This window comes from Wolffia australiana, chromosome 2 (assembly GCF_029677425.1).
Source record: "Wolffia australiana isolate 7733 chromosome 2, ASM2967742v1".
NCBI classification, from domain to species: Eukaryota; Viridiplantae; Streptophyta; class Magnoliopsida; order Alismatales; family Araceae; genus Wolffia; species Wolffia australiana.
The window spans coordinates 1333667-1351157 of record NC_135836.1 but is presented as its reverse complement, the minus strand read 5'-3'; the positions used below and the strand labels follow the sequence as shown (position 1 = coordinate 1351157).

Here is a 17491-nt window from a genome sequence, read left to right as displayed (position 1 = left end):
AAAATTCAAATTGTTTTTAGTTCCACAGTTCTTGCCTTTGTTTGGCCCAATTTCAAATGGCTAAATGGGGCTCTGAAACAGTCTTCTTGTGTGTTGAGCCCCTTTCTCAAATCTAGGAAGCATCTCATATTTCTTCCTCTAGTCCAGGTTCTGGCTTGGACATCTCGTTAATTTAAATTTCTTTAATCCAGAAATCATCATTTAATTTACTTTAGTCATATACTTCAATTAAAACTCCATTAAGGATTAATGTGACTCTAAGAAGTCATGTGGGAAAAATTCACTTGACTCTAAGGAATCAAGTGGGGATAGTCTCATAAATAAATAGAACATGGAAAACTCTGAATTAGTGAAAAGACATCTAATATTGTAACCTGAGTAATTACACCTTTTTCCCCTCTTCACCATGTACTCATACAAGAGACAACATTGGACGAGACTGATTTCAATAGTCTTATGTGATTTTACTTATAATAATATTCATTCCCTTTAAAGTTTGTTCCTTCTCTTAGAATTTTTGTGATATTGTATTGATAGTTTTTAAAAAATAAAATTTAATTAATCTTTTTTACTTAACAATGAATCCCATGTGAGATGAAGTATAATACACTAATCCTTTTTAGTTTTTTTATTGACCGAAAGAGGTTAAACAAAGTATTAAATGTTTGTATAGTTAGCACAATAACCAACTATGGTGAAAATAGGGAATGAACATGAGATGACGTTCATTTTAGTACAAATCAAGAACTGGTCTTGTTGTTTCTAGAAACAACATGTATGGGAGATAAATGGGAAATGACTTCTATTGGCATCATTGACTATGTCTGGATAACTATTATCTTTGTCATCACTTCATGCCGGCACTGCCTTCCACCTATCTGGGTGATGTTTCTCGCTTCAAGTTTGTGATGATTTGGCATATAATAATAAGATAAGACGTATATATATATACAAGAGGGCAAGCTTGAATACCAAAACTATAGTAGTAGTTTTCATTGATGAAACAAATAAAAGGTTAGGTGTTATATATTAAGTGATTTGTGATGTTCACCAAACTAGCTGATTTAAAAGAATCCTATTCCTTAGCCCTAATGATATTTAATTTTTTATAGAGATATTTTCAGTTACTATTGGAGAACGCATTTAATTCTTCTTGATTCTCCATAGTATCCCATGCCACCATAGGATTTGAATTACATTGAGCTTGCCACAGAGGGATAAAATACTCATTGGGTAATGCTTCTCTGAGGGAATCAGCTATCTGATCAATGATTAAGATGAATGATAATTCTATCTTCTCGAGACCCTATCATAAGTAGCTTTACTTCTTGATTCAATTTAATTCTCTTTAATACCTGACGCATATGTCGTGGAGTCCAAGAAACATTTTCCATTGTTCTCTCTTTCTCTCTCTCTAATTTTCTGTTTTTTATGGGCCATTCCACCTGCACATATATCCCATATCAATGATGGCATTGTTAGTCATTGCTGCCCTCATTACTTCCACTGTAAATAACCAACAACTTTAAGTACCTCTTGAAGACTACGTCTTTATTCTGATTATCTTTAGCCTGAATATAAACCTTGGATAAAGTAGATTATGTCCCCTTGCTCTGTGAATGGATTTGAAATCGCATATAGACATGATGATAGATATTTGGATGTACACATCACAAAATGGTGAAGACATTAAAATTAGTTCAAAGGAAAAGGTTTCTCGCCCATTATTTGTATGATACGTATTCTAGGCTGCACCTGTAAGATTCATCAGTTAGATGTGTTTTGCTAATCTATGAACTAGTATCAATCTATAAACCAATATATATGTCAATTAAGTTTTGACTCCATGTAGTTATTTTAAATTAACATGTTGATCTTACTTTATCTCTATTTTATTCAATCAGAAATCCATTGACAAATCAATGTAATATATTTATCCATACATCTTGTTGTCCAAAAATACATCCAAATGTTTATCTATCCATTTAGTAATTTATGTTATCAAATATAGATGTTTCTCTATCTATCTATCTATCAACCGATCTATATGTCTAAGAGGTGGTCTTACCCCATCTTCCAACACTATTCCAAAGATTTGTATAAAGTGAGATTCTGGAAAATCAACCCATACATGACTAAATGAAACACTATATCAATATCCAGCAAGTCAGATGAACTAAGAACCCACAAAAAGTCAAGGAAGATAACTCGAAGAGAGCAAAATGAGGGGCCTGCTATAATTACTCTTATCGGTCCTAGTGGGTTTCCTTACTGACTTCCTAGGATCCACAGCTGGGAACTGCCGCAAAAGATGACATAGATACTTCTTCTAAGAGACGAGTCATTTTCCCTATCCTTATATCCTCCCGATATTCCTCTTGTTATATGTCATCTAATATCTTTATATTTCTCCAATTTCTCTCTCCTTCCGTGAATTATGAATCTTGATGTAAACTTTTTGGTAGTAGTTGTGACCAACAGCCATCAGTAGTCGGCAAATATTTCTCACCTATTTTATTTCCGTGATACCCTTAATTTATATTCCTTCTTTTCCTTCTCCCTATGCATCTAAATTTCAAACACTCAAGCCCTTTATATTTATGCATTTTACGTAACCATTTTCTCCCAATCTGCCTTAATATTTCACCTGGAAGGCATTCTCACTTAATTTCAGTCTGTCTCTTCCGAACGAAACTCTCGTACTCATTGCTCCTGCAGTAACAGTTTTATTAATAATAAAAATTAGACATTTAAAAATTAGAGTGAAGCATTTTATTCGACTGATTATGGTAGGAAAAATCAACCCATTCAGCAGAAATAGTCAAGACTGACTAAAAACATGTATGAGTGAGGACATACATCAGCTGATTCATATTTAAGCAAAAACCAGAAACTCAAATTTCATATTGAAATAAAATATAATGCCTTCCAGGTAAACTCCTAGCCATATCTCGAATAGTTCTCTTTGCAAACAGTTTTTTTAAGTAGATGAACTGTTTTATTTTGCAGCAACACTTGATAAAGAATATTTATGGATTAATTTTATGAAAACAATGGCCATTACATTTTTTAACAGGCAACAGGTGCATGAAAGTCACAGAATGTTGAATATCATAATACATTATTGAAAAATGACTATTATGTTCATCAATATGCAGTTAATTAATGAAAGAAAAAACAAAGCTGAGTATCAAAACATCAACAAAAGCTTTATTTCTCTATATTTAAGACTGTTTATTATGAAAGAGACTTGTAAGAAAGAATGTGAATTGTTTTGATGAATAATTACCACTATTTCTATCAATATGGAGCCAGAAAGTGAAATGACCACAAATTTAAATATCAAAATACCTTATCTATGTTGATGATCCAGTCGCATCTTGTGGAATCAAAAAGAGGAAAGTAATGGGAATTAATGTGGCGATGAGCTGAAGGATAATCCCCAGAAGGAGATTTTCAAACTTTGGGGGTGAAATATTTAATATTGAGGCAAGAGAAGCTCCCAAAAATGAACCCAGCGTTGAGCCCAAGTTATTTATGGACATGAATAATGCAAAGAGGGTTCCTTCAATGCCCGGAGGGCAGAGCCTGCCCGAGATAATCAGGAAAGGCATCATCCTACATTACAAAAGTTTAAGAAATCATCGCAAAGTGATCAACAGCTTCATAAAAAATCAATGACATGTGGTGCTGAGATATCGTACGCTAATATTTTTAGATTGTTTGATTGATAGGAATATTTTCAGATTTGGATGTTATGTTTATTATGTCACAAAATATGGAACAAAAATATTTAAAAAGGTAATCTGGTCTTGACTCTTTTTTCTTCAAGTCAGAAACATATATTATCAATTTTATCAATCATTTTTCTAGAAACGTTTTTTTTCTTTTTGAGTGGCATTCTAACACCTGCCTTGACCTGATATCATTAAGTGATTATGAACCTAGATATAATAAAGATGTGCCTCACTTGAAGAGAGATCTAGAAACATACTTGAATTGATTGACAGCATCAGACAGAGCTGAACCTATCAGCACCATATATCTATCTGATATGCCAAATTTTGTATGTGCCCGGGATACCAATGCAATGTCAAAGAGTATTAATAGAGACAAACCTATATGTGCCCACCTGCATTCAAAAAAGATGAGTATCAGTAAGGTTAATAAAAAATAGAAGAATAGATGCATTATCTTTCTTCTAAAATTGATTTGTTTTGTTAGCCTAAAATATTAAACACAAGAAAAGGTATTAAGTATCATAAGAAAATCATTGATTTTTGGAAGTACGGGAAATTATTTTGTTTCAACTCATGTTAGATATTTTTAAGTGACAGTGTTCTGGAGATCAGGCATAAAAAGAACAAATGAAAGCAGGTATAACCCTCTTTTTCGTGATTTTTTTTTCTGCAGCCCATGGTGAGGTTGCAGTTTCTAGCTTCACAAATTCAACAGGCATATTTTGTAAGTGCCTCAATTATGGCACCATGATAAGGGTGAAGCCTCATATCACTTAAGTGTTACGGCAGTACTGTGACAGCCTCCAACAGCAGCTTGGTGCCTTCAAATGTAAGGTTTAGTAATGCTGCCTTTGGGACCAAAGCGCATTAGTTTCCGACAATAAAAATTGAAGACCTCACATTGTTGGTGGGAGACAATATAATAAATCAAGGAAGAATGTGGAGGGAGGTGGGAGATAGAACAAGATGAGAGGATGAACTGAGTAGGTGAAGTGCTAATCTACAAGTGTCATTTCAGAGATCCTTTAAAATATTAACAGAAAAAACTCCTCCAACCTCTGTTAAAATAACCTACCAAGAAAGTGGAGACCATAGATTTATGCTTGAATAGGTACTGTTACACCCTAGGACTTCAGTCCCCTGTAACTGGAAAATGATCTTAGATCAAATTTAGGTAACTATGCCATGATTGGAACTATGAAGGCATTAGGTACCTATTCAAGCATAAATTCCCATAGTTTCATGTGAATCTCGAGGACGTTAATCAACCACACCACTAGGGTGCAGCCTGCACTCTCTCTGTGCATGCTGTTGAAGCCAACGGTGAACCAAAAAGTAAATCATGGACTTTGAGGTAAGTGCTTTTCCTGATGCCAAATCATCTTTTGTCCATAGTTCTCTACCATCAGGGCACAGCCAACTTCTATTGCCCATACAATTGATTGCGTCAGCAGGAGATGCCTTACTGCGGTTAATTATCCCCTCGGAGTTGAGAAATGCTAGCGTATCTTGATTCTCGAGAGATGGCATACCCTAGATTATTCCTTACCTTGAAGCAGATGATTCAACTTTGTGCCTGATACAGTCTTCTCAGAAGTATTCAAGTCCAGACAAGAACAAACTAGAAAGAAAGGTACAATATATTGATCAGAGTTAATTATACAAGTACACAGACCCTCTCTTCCAGGATCTGACCATTTGACGATCACTCGTTTCCCAATCTCTTAAGAATTAACTTAAGAGCCTTAGGAACCACTCCCTCTTCTTCTTGAGTGTTTTCCTAAACTATACCACACTTATGTACACATATATACATACTATCATTATTTAGGCAGTTATACTGCCTCTTCAGTTGCCCTCTTCGAACATATCCAAACGTACCGTCTGTTGAACACCCCCCCTGCGTTCTTCTTCAGGAGATGCTTTTGTTAATGCCTCTTCGGATGCTTTTGTTGCTTCCATATGTTGGCTTGACGCCCAGCCTTCTAACGGTATATGTGAGTTGCTGTCATAACTGTCATACCCATAATAACCGTCATTTCTCATACTCAGTATCCATTTATTTCTTCTTTTATATATTTTAGGAAGATTCATATCAGTGCCTTACTCTGCAGTTCTATGGAAAGAAGTGTATCAGACAAAGCACCATATTCCAGCTTAAGAAAACTACTTTGTGATCTGCTTTAAGTCATGTTTTGAGCAATCTTAGACACTTTTATGTCTGACTGTTGAATAAAATAAAATGGATAGAACTTGGTTACTTAGAAATAAGGGATACATGACCTTATATAGTGCTGAGAGAGAGAGTATTAGAGATTTATCTATGTGGGATTAAGAGAGGGAACCCTTAGTGGGCTAAGGTCTAGTGGGCCTAATAGGCCACACCACCTATTTCCCAACACTCCCCCGCAAGCTGGAGCGTGGATGCTCGTCATCCACGCCCAGATTGTGATGTAGTAGTAGGCGGTGTAGAGCGTGGAGCAGGATGGCCAGAACGATGGCGGAGGACGGCTGGAGGCTGAAGACGGTTGAAAAAGAGAAGATGGCCTGGGCAGCCGAGGCCGGAGGCGACCGAGGCAGCTGTAGGCTCTGGAGGCGGCCGAAGGCAGCGGAGGAAGCCCGTGGCGACTGAGGCAGCCAGAGGCGCCGAGGCAGCAGGAGGCGACGGAGGCAGCCGTAGGCGCCGGAGACAGCAGAGGGCAGAGGAGGAAGCCCAAGGGAAACCAAGGCAGCTGAGGCGACCGTAGGTGCCGCAGCCGGCCGGAGGCGGTGGAGGGAGCCCGAGGGCGACCGAAGCAGCCGAGGCGACCGAGGCAGCTGAGGCAGCCAAAGGTGACCGAGGCAGCCGGAGGCGACCGAGGCGACCGGTGGAAACCGAGGTGACGAGGCCGCCGGAGGCTGCTGAGGCAGCCGAGGCAGTCGGTGGTGGCCAGAGGTGACCGAGGCAGCTGAGGCAACCGAGGCATCCGGTGGAAACCGAGGCGACGAGGCCGCCGGAGGCTGCTGAGGCAGCAGAGGCAGTCGGTGGTGGCCGGAGGTGACCAAGGCAGCTGAGGCAACCGAGGCATCCGGTGGAAACCGAGGCGACGAGGCCGCCGGAGGCTGCTGAGGCAGCCGAGGCAGTTGGTGGTGGCCGGAGGTGACCGAGGCAACTGAGGCTGCCGAGGTAGAGCTGAGGATGGCCGACGATGGCCGTCCAAGCTAGGGCGGCAGAAGATGGCCGGAGATGGCCAGTGACGGCCGGAGACGACCCGACGGCCGGAGACGGTCGGTGACTGCCGGAGACGGCCGGAGAAGGTCGGTGACGGCCGGAGAAGGCCGGTGACGGCCGGAGAAGGCTGGAGAAGGCCCGACGGCTGGAGAGGGGCCGAAGGCCGGAGAGGGTCAGAGAAGGCCAGAGAAGGCCGGAGAGGGTCAGAGAAGGCCAGAGAAGGCCGGAGAAGGCTGGAGACAACCGGAGAAGGACGGAGAAGGCCCGACGGCCGGAGACGGCCGGAGACGGCCTGAGACGGCCAGAGAAGGCCGGAGAAGGTTGGCGAAGGCCAGAGAAGGCCGGAGAAGGCTGGAGACAACCGGAGAAGGCCGGAGAAGGCCCGACGGCCGGAGAAGGCCAGAGAAGGCGGAAGAAGGTCGGAGACGGTCGGAGACCGCTGGAGAAGATTGACTAGCTGAAAGAGCACATAGACGGCAACGGAGGCTGGCCAGAGGACGCCAAGAAGAGGGACAAGGACCCCGAGGAGAAGGATTACGCCGAGAACGAGGACGAAGAGAAGGTAGAAGGGACGGATGAGGACACGAAGGCAAACCCCGATGAGGAAGCCAGCATCGAGACTAGGGTGGAGAGGAGATGCTCCGACGAGGGGAAGGAAGAGTCCTAACCTGGGAGCGCCTTGGGCTAGAGATCACCCGAGGGATGCAGATTACACGCAGGAGATCGCCGGAGATGATTCGCGGAGGGCCGTCAGAAGTCGCCAAGGGTGACGGAGGCCGTCAAGGGCAGTGGAGGCGGAGGTGCCAGCGGAGGCGGAAAGGACCTGCCGGAAGTCGCCAAGGGCAGCGGAGGCCGAGGCTCCAGCGGCGGAGGAAAGGGCCTCTCAGGCAGCGGCATTCCAGGAGACGAAGTCCCTTTCGAGCATTTCGTCGAACAGGTTCTGGGCGCGGCGGGAGTCCAGGAGACGAAGTCCCCCTCGGGCATTTCGTCGAACAGGTTCTGGGCGCAGCGGAGTCCAGGAGACAAAGTCCCTTTCGGGCATTTCGTCGAACAGGTTCTGGGCGCGGCGGCAGTCCAGGAGACGAAGTCCCTTTCGAGCATCTCGTCGAACAGGTTCTCGGCGCGGCAGGAGTCCAGGAGACGAAGTCCCCCTCGGGCATTTCGTTGAACAGGTTCCGGGCAACGGCAGGGCAGCGCAACTGCGGCGTACAAGGGCGGCGGAGGCGGGGGCACCGGCGGCAGAGGCGGCGGAGGCGGCAGTGCGGTCGGAGGTGCAGCGCAAGGGCGGCCAATAGCGGCCGGCAAGGTGGCCGGGAAAGGCGACCGGCAGGGCAGCCGGTTTGACCGGCAGGGCGGCCGGCAAGGGTGGCCGGCAGGGCGGCTGGACGGCGGGAGGGCCGTCGGAGGGCAGCTGGATGGCCGGAGGGCCACCGGAGGGCGGCTCGACGGCCTGAGGGCCGTCGAAGGGCCGTGAGGGCGGCTGGGCAGCTGGACGGAGGGCCGCTAGAGGGCCGTCGGAGGATGGTTGGACGGCCAGCCAGAGATCCCCTGGTCGACCGCCGGATGTTGGCCAGAGAGGCAGCAGGAAGGGCGCGAGGCTGGCTGCCGCCGCACCTGGAGAAGGTTGGCGGCCGGCAGCAGCAAAGCAACGTGGCTGAAAGGTTCGGTCGACTAGCTGCTTGGAGCGGAGAGAAAACTTTTAAACCAAGGGAGTTAGGGTGGCGGAGGAGAAACCTCCACCACCCTAGGGGAAGAATGATTTCAAGAACTCTAGATAACCTGTGGCTCTGATACCATGTTGAATAAAATAAAATGGATAGAACTTGGTTACTTAGAAATAAGGGATACATGACCTTATATAGTGCTGAGAGAGAGAGTATTAGAGATTTATCTATGTGGGATTAAGAGAGGGAACCCTTAGTGGGCTAAGGTCTAGTGGGCCTAATAGGCCACACCACCTATTTCCCAACACTGACAATAGCTGAATTTTTAGCCATGCAAGGGGAAGAGAGAATGGATGCATATTTTGTAAAAACAGTTCCCTGCATGAGGGTCTTTTATCTGTGGTTCAAATTACTGCTGATCTTATGGAAAGGCATAAATTGAGTGATCAGTTAGACATTTTGGCATTTTGTTGGGGGCTTTCTGCAGTTTATGAGGCAGTCTGTGGGCACATTCCCTGGTTGACTACTTAATCTATTAACTGAGCTCTACCATCACAGTGTTCATACTCTGCCATCTCACTGACAACTTTCCAATCCAGCAAGGCCACAAAACTTGCCTCTACGCAGCACATCTCCCGAGATACCAGTGCTCGTGGCTTGGATTAAAACAATTGTGATCTTGCTAGTCACAGACATGGCCAGTCTCCACGGTAATGAAGACTGCATCTAGAGTACTCACTATGGCCATAAGGACATCATTCAGGACTTTCGCAATGAAATCCATTGGTCCCTTGAAGATGCATGTTGCTTCTGCAGTCAAGGACCTTGATATCCAGTCCACTCGTAGTATGATAATCTTATATGAAAATTATCAGTGGTTCTTCCAGACGCATTCAACTCTTCCTGTGGCTCCTACATCGACTTCTACCCTGGCAGAGTGACACTCAATAGCCTCTGAGTATTTATTGGACTGTCATATCAGCAATTGCCCTTTTTGATGTTCCCCATCTTGTGACAATCATCATTGGCTAGTTCCTCAACATGATTTCCTTGGCTACTCGACTCTGGGCCTACTTATCATGCCTCCGGAATGTTATTGAAAATAGGAAGCTTGCCAGGCTTGTTCCAACCTTCCCTTCACCACCATTACTGGTTTTCAGACTCCTACTAAACTCGCCACTGCCTCATTGCCTACCATTTACTTCTTGCATCAATGCTGCATGCACCAAAATTTCCTTCAGATTCCAACTTGATCTGTGTATGCGCCTCCAACTTGTCTTCAGGGCGGATTACTTTTCTCTGCCGCAAAATGGCCTATCACGTGCTTTTTAAGAACACATGTGATAAGTTATTAGCCTGACCCTTAAGTGGGATCAGGCAGTTTGGGTTAGGGTAAGCCTTTGGAAGTTGTCATAGGCGATGGGCGGTGGGCTGGAGAACTGCTGATTTGGGTTCCTAGTGAGTGTCAGATTTTGATGTGGGCATGGACATGTTGTGATTGACATTCTATCCTGGTTGGTCTTCTGATTGCTCTTTATTAACTTCCACTGTGATTGACCTTCTATCCTGGTTGGTCTACTGATTGCTCTTTATTAACTTCCACTATCATTTGATCATTCTTCATGAGAGAGTGGCAATGGCGCCAGAGCCATTCCTGGCCCTGACGTCTTTGTTTTATGGTTGTCACCCGAGGGCAATTGGATTCCCTAGAAGCTTGGAAAGCTGCAATGGCAGAGGACCAATGGGCGTTTTCTGAGTCCCCGGACTCCCTCACTGCCTTGTAACAACAGTTCCAGGCCCTTACAGCATCCTCTTTGCGCTCGAAGGCAGAAGATGACCCTCCACTTCAGCTAGTCTGCCTCACTAAAATCCCCACCTTCACCAGGCTGGCTGTGCTGAGTGGAACGTAACTTTCAGATGAAGCTCACATCAAACTGTGATCTCCTCCAGCTTATCCACACTCAACTTGATGGGGAAACCAATGGATTGGATACTTTTGACCAAAGACTGCTTCTCTTTTCATGACTGGTCGGATTTCACCTGGCAGTTGGAGAGGAATTAGGTGTTTGCGCCCAAGACCAGTTGATGAGCTTGCGCCAACAAGGTACTGTCAAAGACTATAAGACCTAGTTCAGTTTCCTGGTAAGCCATCTCTGTCAACTCACTGTCGAGCAGCTTAAGCATCGCTATTTGCATGACCTGCAATAAGAAGTTCACTCCAAAATTCGTCGCACTAAGCCCCGTGGATTCTGTGCCGTGCTGAATGCCTCCCTAGAAGCCAAAAAACACTTTCAATACCTCTGGCACCCATGGAACCACGGTGTTCCAACCCCTTCCGGCCATGGCCCGGTTTCTCACCACACCAGGACTACTCAGCTGGGGTCCAACTTCACCCGTGTACCTTCCCCAGTCACTAGAGAACAATGTCCCTCCATCAAAAGGCTCCAATCCGACCAGAGGTGCTGTGTCTTCCTAACAGACACGGAATAACAAGCTTGCAAAGCTACCATTCCAATGAGCACTTAGGACCAGGGCACCGGTGTATGAAAGAGCTGAATCTGACCATAGTTTTTGAGCCAGGCAAAACAACAATTTGGACATCCCAGAGGAATCGCCGGATCGGATGCAAGTAGAGTCACCAAACACCAAAGTAAAGACTCTCTTAGTGGCCCAGCTGTCACTAAACTCAGCCTAGTGATTGGAAGTTCAACGTTCAGTGTCAAACAAATGATGTTCAAGGACCAACGAACCGCTGAAATTGTATATGTGTGTTCGGTTTGTTTGCATTCATTCATGAACGAACCACTGTTTGCCTTCAGTCTGTAAATGCCACTTGAATCTTACAAAGGAGTCGGCAAGGAGGCAGTCGCTCACCCTATGGAGGAGGGAATGAAACAAGGAGGGGGCAGTCGCCATTGCAGCTGGGGGAGGGCATGAACAGGAGCTGGAGATGCAGAGGATGGCAGAGCTCAAGGTATCCATGAAGAGACTCTCTCGTCAACGTCGCCAATATCAGCAAGGTCTGGCTCATCGAGCATACCTTGCTCACCAACGGGGGTGCAGGTCAGTGTGGATTTCAATGGCCCTGCACAGCCATGCACTCCAATTTTGCCCCTCTTCCCCCACTCCTTTGTCCTCTCTCTCATTTGCTGTCAGACGTATAACCATGGCTGAGTCAGGGATAGGAAAAAAAAATTTGGTTAGTTAAAGACAAACAATGTCTGCAAACAGGTGAACTGCTTGCAAACATATGACGGGAGATAAAAAAGATGTTTATGGTGGAGTAGGACAATCAATCAGACTGACACTGAGAAGAGATGTGGGGCGAGAAAGAGAGAGAGAAAGTCTCTCTCAGACTGACAGCGGATCCGGTCTTGCTCGCCCCACATGTCTTCTCGCTGTCAGTATGATCAATCGTCTGGATCCTCCAGACCATGTCTTTTTCATCTCCTGCCATGTGTCCATGAACAGTTCACCCGTCCGGGTTAATCACCAATTTCAGGTGATCTTCCCTTTTTTTCTTCAAAGGAAAAACTCCAACGACAAACCAACAAGAGCAAATATCTTGTCATCACGGCATAAACCCATACTTGAGAAGAACCAAAAGAGTTCAAACTAGATCTGAGATTCCCGTGTTTTAAATAATTTTTGGGTCGTATATGCCAAAAAGGAAATGATCATAAGAAAATGTGCCTATTGTGCAGAGGGATCAAATATTGACTCAAACCAAGTCTAATAAAGACGTCAAAAGAAACAGTTTGATAAGAACAATGCATCATAAATCTACTCCCTTCCATATAAAACTGAGCTTTGTGAGTAAAGGTCACTTACAAGAGAATAATTCTTAATTTCATCCTTTTCAAGTGGCGATTGTACATGAATGTACCTAGCATTAGGCCACACCATCCCACCACACGTGCAGTTCCCAAGAAGGATGCATCCAAATGCAGGACTTCAGTTTGGTAATAAAACATCGCCGTTGAGAAGTTTGGAACAGCAGCATGTGAGAAGAAGAACCATGCCATCGGTCTGACCTCATTTCAGAAGAAAAACCTAATTATTTCCTTTACTCATGAATTGCAGCCAACTAACCTTGAAATTTAAGCAAGTGGACAAAGGTACCTCAGGATAACTGGCCGCTTAAATGCACTGGATAAGGTACGCAAGGCTGATTTCAGAGACAAAAACCACTGCAATCTCAAGGTTGGGTGATTTTCATCTATAAATTCTGTGTCTGCTGCAGTTCTCTTCCCCTTGCCTTTTCTTTGTTGTGCTTTATGTATTCCAAAATTGCTGCTGCTGGATAAATTAGGCAGAGAGGTTCTTCCATTGGAAAACACATCACCTTCAACACTTTGCACATTTTCAATACTGTCCAGGGTACTACCTTCCACTGGAGCTTTATCTTTTCTTCCCGCATAAGCCTCGTCTACAGAATAACATGATAGTAGTTGCATGATCGGTAATATTGAAAATAAAAGGAAAATACTGCTAATTCTCAGATTTAGTAAAGCTATTCCTCCCAAAAGGCTGCCAAGGACTCCTCCAATAGCCATCGCGAACCAAGAAAGGGATTGGAGATCACCAGCATAAGCTGCTCTGGATTCAGAAAAATGCTGAAGTCAGAGTATATAGCAGATATGAATTATATGCCACAAAGAGGAAACTGGTCGTACCGTTCTAGTCGAACAGCTTCTGCGATCATTGCATCAGTAACAACATCTGCCATTGCTGACCCAATGTTTTGAAGGCATAAGAAAACGGTGAGCCACATGGGTGAATTCCTGACAACTGATAAGAGCCCAAGAACAAGCCAAGGGAGAAAGGATAGTACACTTGCTATTATCAAGTATGGTTTTCGCCTTCTTCCACTGATTGGTATGCAGTCAGAGAGTATTCTGTATAAGAAAATAGCTATTATGACATTTTATGGAAGTAAAAAGCATGGAAAGTTCAATCAGCAGAACATCGTCAAAGCAATACCAAAAAAGAGATGCTAGAATAAAAACTCCAGATGTATCACTAACAAATCTCTATTTTTTTCAAAATGCATGAGTATTGAACATGTTAGGTACATAGAGTTATCCATACAAAATGAGCACAATGGAAATAATACATAAACCTTTAGAATGCAGCCGTCAACTCCTCCACACAGCATTATAGAAATATTTTCCAAGCAGAACATAACAAACATCGACTCCCAGGATAGGTAGGGGTCAAACAGTCATTTAATTATACCTTGCATCTTGTCATAATATGAATGTAATCCCATGTCAATTCATTTACAATTACTTATTGGGCCTACCCTATTTTCAAGTTGTGATCAGTACGAATATGCTTCTTTCCATGGATCATAAATGAGTTTTCCAGTTTCAGAACCCTAATTTTATTTGTGAGACTCAGCAGAGCGCTGGAGGACTGATGTGGATCTCGAAGGAAATCAATATCAATCCATAGGAGATGATATAGAAATTGTCACATGAATCCCAATACAAGGTACCGTCTGAGAGAACAACTGTGCGTGATAGAGAAGAAGAGATGCAAGGAGACAATGCGGTGAAGATAGCAATGAGCAGAATGGGAAATCTGGAAGACGAGATCCCTCTCTGGATCGCAAAGCAGCTCTTGCTTTCGCAGCCTCCAGTTGCAGCCTGCAACTGCTTCTTGAGAACTGAATCTTCGATGCCTTTTCTGTAGAAACCCCCCTTTATTTATATGTTCCAAAACTCCTTATTGTATGAGTCTTATTTTCCTTCTTTGGTAATTCTTGGAGAAGAAGTGACTCGTATCAAGGACTTTTATCATTTCCGGCATCTGACTAGCCGTCCCACAGTTCTGTAGTTAGGACATTCATTGACTTATCTTTCCCTAGCATAGCCTACTAAATTCGAAATAACTCATTCCTCCTTAATAGATTTATTTTCTACTAGAAATATGATTCTATGATTCAAATTTCTGAAGTGAAAAATGTACACAATGAGAATGACGATAACGTGCAATAGGAGCCTGATAGAAGATCAGTCTTCATTCTCTATCTAAATTGATTGTTGATTGTAGAAGAAAATTTTGAGCTACGCAAAAGAGTTCACACAACAAAACTTACAAAAGAAGAAATAATAGTAGTTTTCAAACCCAACGCACCCATATAACGGTTTTATGCTCCATGGAAAGAATGAAACAGAAACAACAAATTGTGATGCAGAGGGTGAAAGCTTAAGTATGTCTTTGAGCTGATAAGAAACTGCTGTCCACACAAAGGACCTGAAGCCCTACAGAGAAAAACAAAGATGTATTTCAAGACGCATAAACTATTATAGTTTGGTATCCATTGTTGTAAAATGAACAACAAAAAATGGACATAAAAATAAGAAACAAAGACTTTTAAACTGAAGATGTTTAAGACAGATATGAATTCCATCCTATTTAAGGTTAGTTTCATCATGGTAGCCCACAACAGTGCACTTTGGTCATCTGGCCTTTGTGTATTTCCTTTAAAATAAATAGGGCAGCCCTCCCTCAAGGAGGGCAGCAAAAAAGAATGAAATTAGGGGTACTTGTCTTTCCTTCCCGTGTCTAAGTCCAATCTCTCCCTCTATGATTCCCATCCCTCGTGATCGTATCTACCTCACCGCATCTTCAGGCACCTCATCCGCGATCGATCCCTGCCTCCTCCGTTTAACCTCTCCTCTGATCATTTTCATTCTAGTCTCCGACCCCCAGAAAATCTGCACTTCTCGTCTAGGCCCCTCCCCCATACGAGCCTACATCATGGATTGTATCAAAGACAAGATCAGAACAAAGTTTTTGGCTTCATTTCGACATACATTCTGAGGATAATTTTGAAGTAGCATACATTTCAGATTCATACAAACAGTTCTTGCATTAATAAAGGTGGTAACAGTCAAAGATGTCATTTTCAAAAAGTCAAAATCCTACCAATTATTTTCAGATTCTTTGATGTTTAATTGGGATTTATCAATTTTATGTATTGTTTATAAACCATTTATGAGCTCCATTTTGGCAAAATTAGAACTTTTCGGAAGATGATAGTCCGGAAGAACTGTGGGGTCATTGTCTCTAAGTTGCACAACTGTTTGAACTTCTGTGACTTCCATCTGTCAGAGTCAACCTATATCCTTTGAAAATATCCAAAAGGATCAGCCTTCTCTATGGGTCACAAAATTATGGCATCTAACAATGTTTCACAACTAGATCCTAAAATGATGGATTTCAGCACAATTCCATTGACGGAGATATTTATTACAAGGTTTTTAAAAGTAAACATGAATAAAGATATAATATACGGCAAGAACCTCCTTAATATCATCCTTTGTTGGGATATTCACTTACAATCAAAATTAACACCAGTAGCAATCACATCCAGAGAAACGAAATATAGAAGACCAAACTCGTCACTCCCTCACAGATGATCAACAAAATGTCGGCATAGCGGAAAACCAAAAGTTTTTACTGTTTCATGGATTGTGAGTCCCCCCAAAAATTGTTTTTCACAATATTCCATTCACGTATTTCCAGAAACTCTCTACCGTTTGATCTCGCGTTACATGAATCGGTAATACTTGAATAACAAAGGCTTTCCTCTATTAAATTTGAAAGCCCCTATCAAAATTTATTCACCCTTACGCAAAACATCTTCCCGAACCGTCAATAGCATTTTCTGCAACAATTCAGTCAAACATTTGACCTAGGCTCATAAAGGGACCGGACCATAAGACTGCAGACGCTGATCTCACCGTCAACAATTCACAAATCACTGCTCGTCATAAATCTGAAACGACTTCTAGCACTCTTTGAGATAGCAAAACTGGAAGCACAAAACATCCTCCCCAGCCGTCAATCGCATGTAATTCAAAAATTATCTCCAACATTATTCAAATTGATCGCAGGCTCATGAAAAGGTCCACACGAGTCCAGACGCTGATTTCACCATCAATAATTCGCAAAATTGCCGCTCTTCAGAAAGCTAAAACAACTTCTAGCAGTACAGCAAAATTGGACGCACAAAAGCCGATCCGAGAAGAATAATCGAATCAAGAGATGGAGAAGAAGGAACAGAAAGAGAGATCAAACCTGTGTGAAGTAAACAAAGACGACAAGCTGCAGGAAGGTCGCCCCGAAGGCGACAGTCATGCGATTCAACCATCCTCGCATCCCCTCCCTCATACAGAAGACCGCAAATTGACGCGATCGTCCCCGCGAGATCTGCCCCCATTCTTGATTTGTTCTTCCCGGACTCAATACGATGAACGACAGAGGTCGCGGAATTCAAATGGCGGGTTGAAAGCAACCTCGGAAAGTCTTTATATACTAGTTCCCCGGGGTTGACCTCGGAAAGTCTTTATGTACTAGTTCCCCGGGGTTGACCTCGGTTTTCATTGGTCCACGTCATCTCTTTTGATGGAGAAAACCGTTTGAAATTTTTTAGTCAATTCTCATTGGCCCACGTCATTTCTTTTCACAGAGAGAAAACCGTTTCAAATTTTTGAGTCAGTTCTCATTGGTCCACGTCATTTCTTTTCACAGAGAGAACCGTTGAAATTTTAGTCAATTCTCATTGCTCCACGTCATCTCTTATGACAGAGGAACTTCTTGGACAATTCTCATTGGTCCACGTCATCTCTTATGACAGAGAAACTTCTTAGACAATTCTCATTGGTCCACGTCATCTCTTATGACAGAGAAACTTGTTGAACATTTCTCATTGGTCCACGTCATCTCTTGTGACGGAATGGCAACTTCTTAGACAATTCTAATTGGTCCACGTCATCTATTATAACAGAATTACCGAATTCTCATTGGTCCACGTCTTCTCCTAGAGAGGGGTAACCGTTCTGAATTTTGAGTCTATTGTCATT

The 17491-nt window shown here is 43.2% G+C and overlaps 1 protein-coding gene across 3 annotated transcripts; it reads right to left on the bottom strand.

Moving 5' to 3' along the window:
- Positions 1–1207: 1207 nt before the first annotated feature.
- Positions 1208–16900, bottom strand: LOC144716497 (Major facilitator superfamily protein). Of its 3 annotated transcripts, none has more exons than XM_078591627.1 (8): positions 16707–16900; positions 14757–14884; positions 13292–13513; positions 12738–13214; positions 12447–12644; positions 3995–4132; positions 3352–3618; positions 1208–1755 (listed from the first exon to the last, which is right to left on the bottom strand). In XM_078591627.1, the coding sequence occupies exons 1-7, from the start codon at positions 16797–16799 to the stop codon at positions 3357–3359; spliced, it is 1518 nt and encodes a 505-aa protein (XP_078447753.1). In that variant the 5' UTR covers positions 16800–16900; the 3' UTR covers positions 1208–1755; positions 3352–3356. The 3 variants fall into 3 exon arrangements, with proteins under 3 accessions (XP_078447753.1, XP_078447752.1, XP_078447751.1); XM_078591626.1 differs by lacking the exon at positions 1208–1755 and adding an exon at positions 1808–2712; XM_078591625.1 differs by lacking the exon at positions 1208–1755 and having other exon boundaries at positions 3320–3618.
- Between the last annotated feature and the right edge of the window lie 591 nt (positions 16901–17491).

What these genes read in the sequence shown, in the direction of transcription:
- LOC144716497 (XM_078591627.1), bottom strand. Translation starts at nt 16,799, where the DNA reads ATGAGGGAGGGGATGCGAGGATGGTTGAATCGCATGACTGTCGCCTTC. An exon ending in AGCATAAAACCGTTATATGG is followed by an intron (nt 13,514 to 14,756) that starts GTGCGTTGGGTT and finishes TTTCTTATACAG; the next exon opens with AATACTCTCTGACTGCATAC. An exon ending in AAGCGGCCAGTTATCCTGAG is followed by an intron (nt 12,645 to 12,737) that starts GTACCTTTGTCC and finishes AAATGAGGTCAG; the next exon opens with ACCGATGGCATGGTTCTTCT.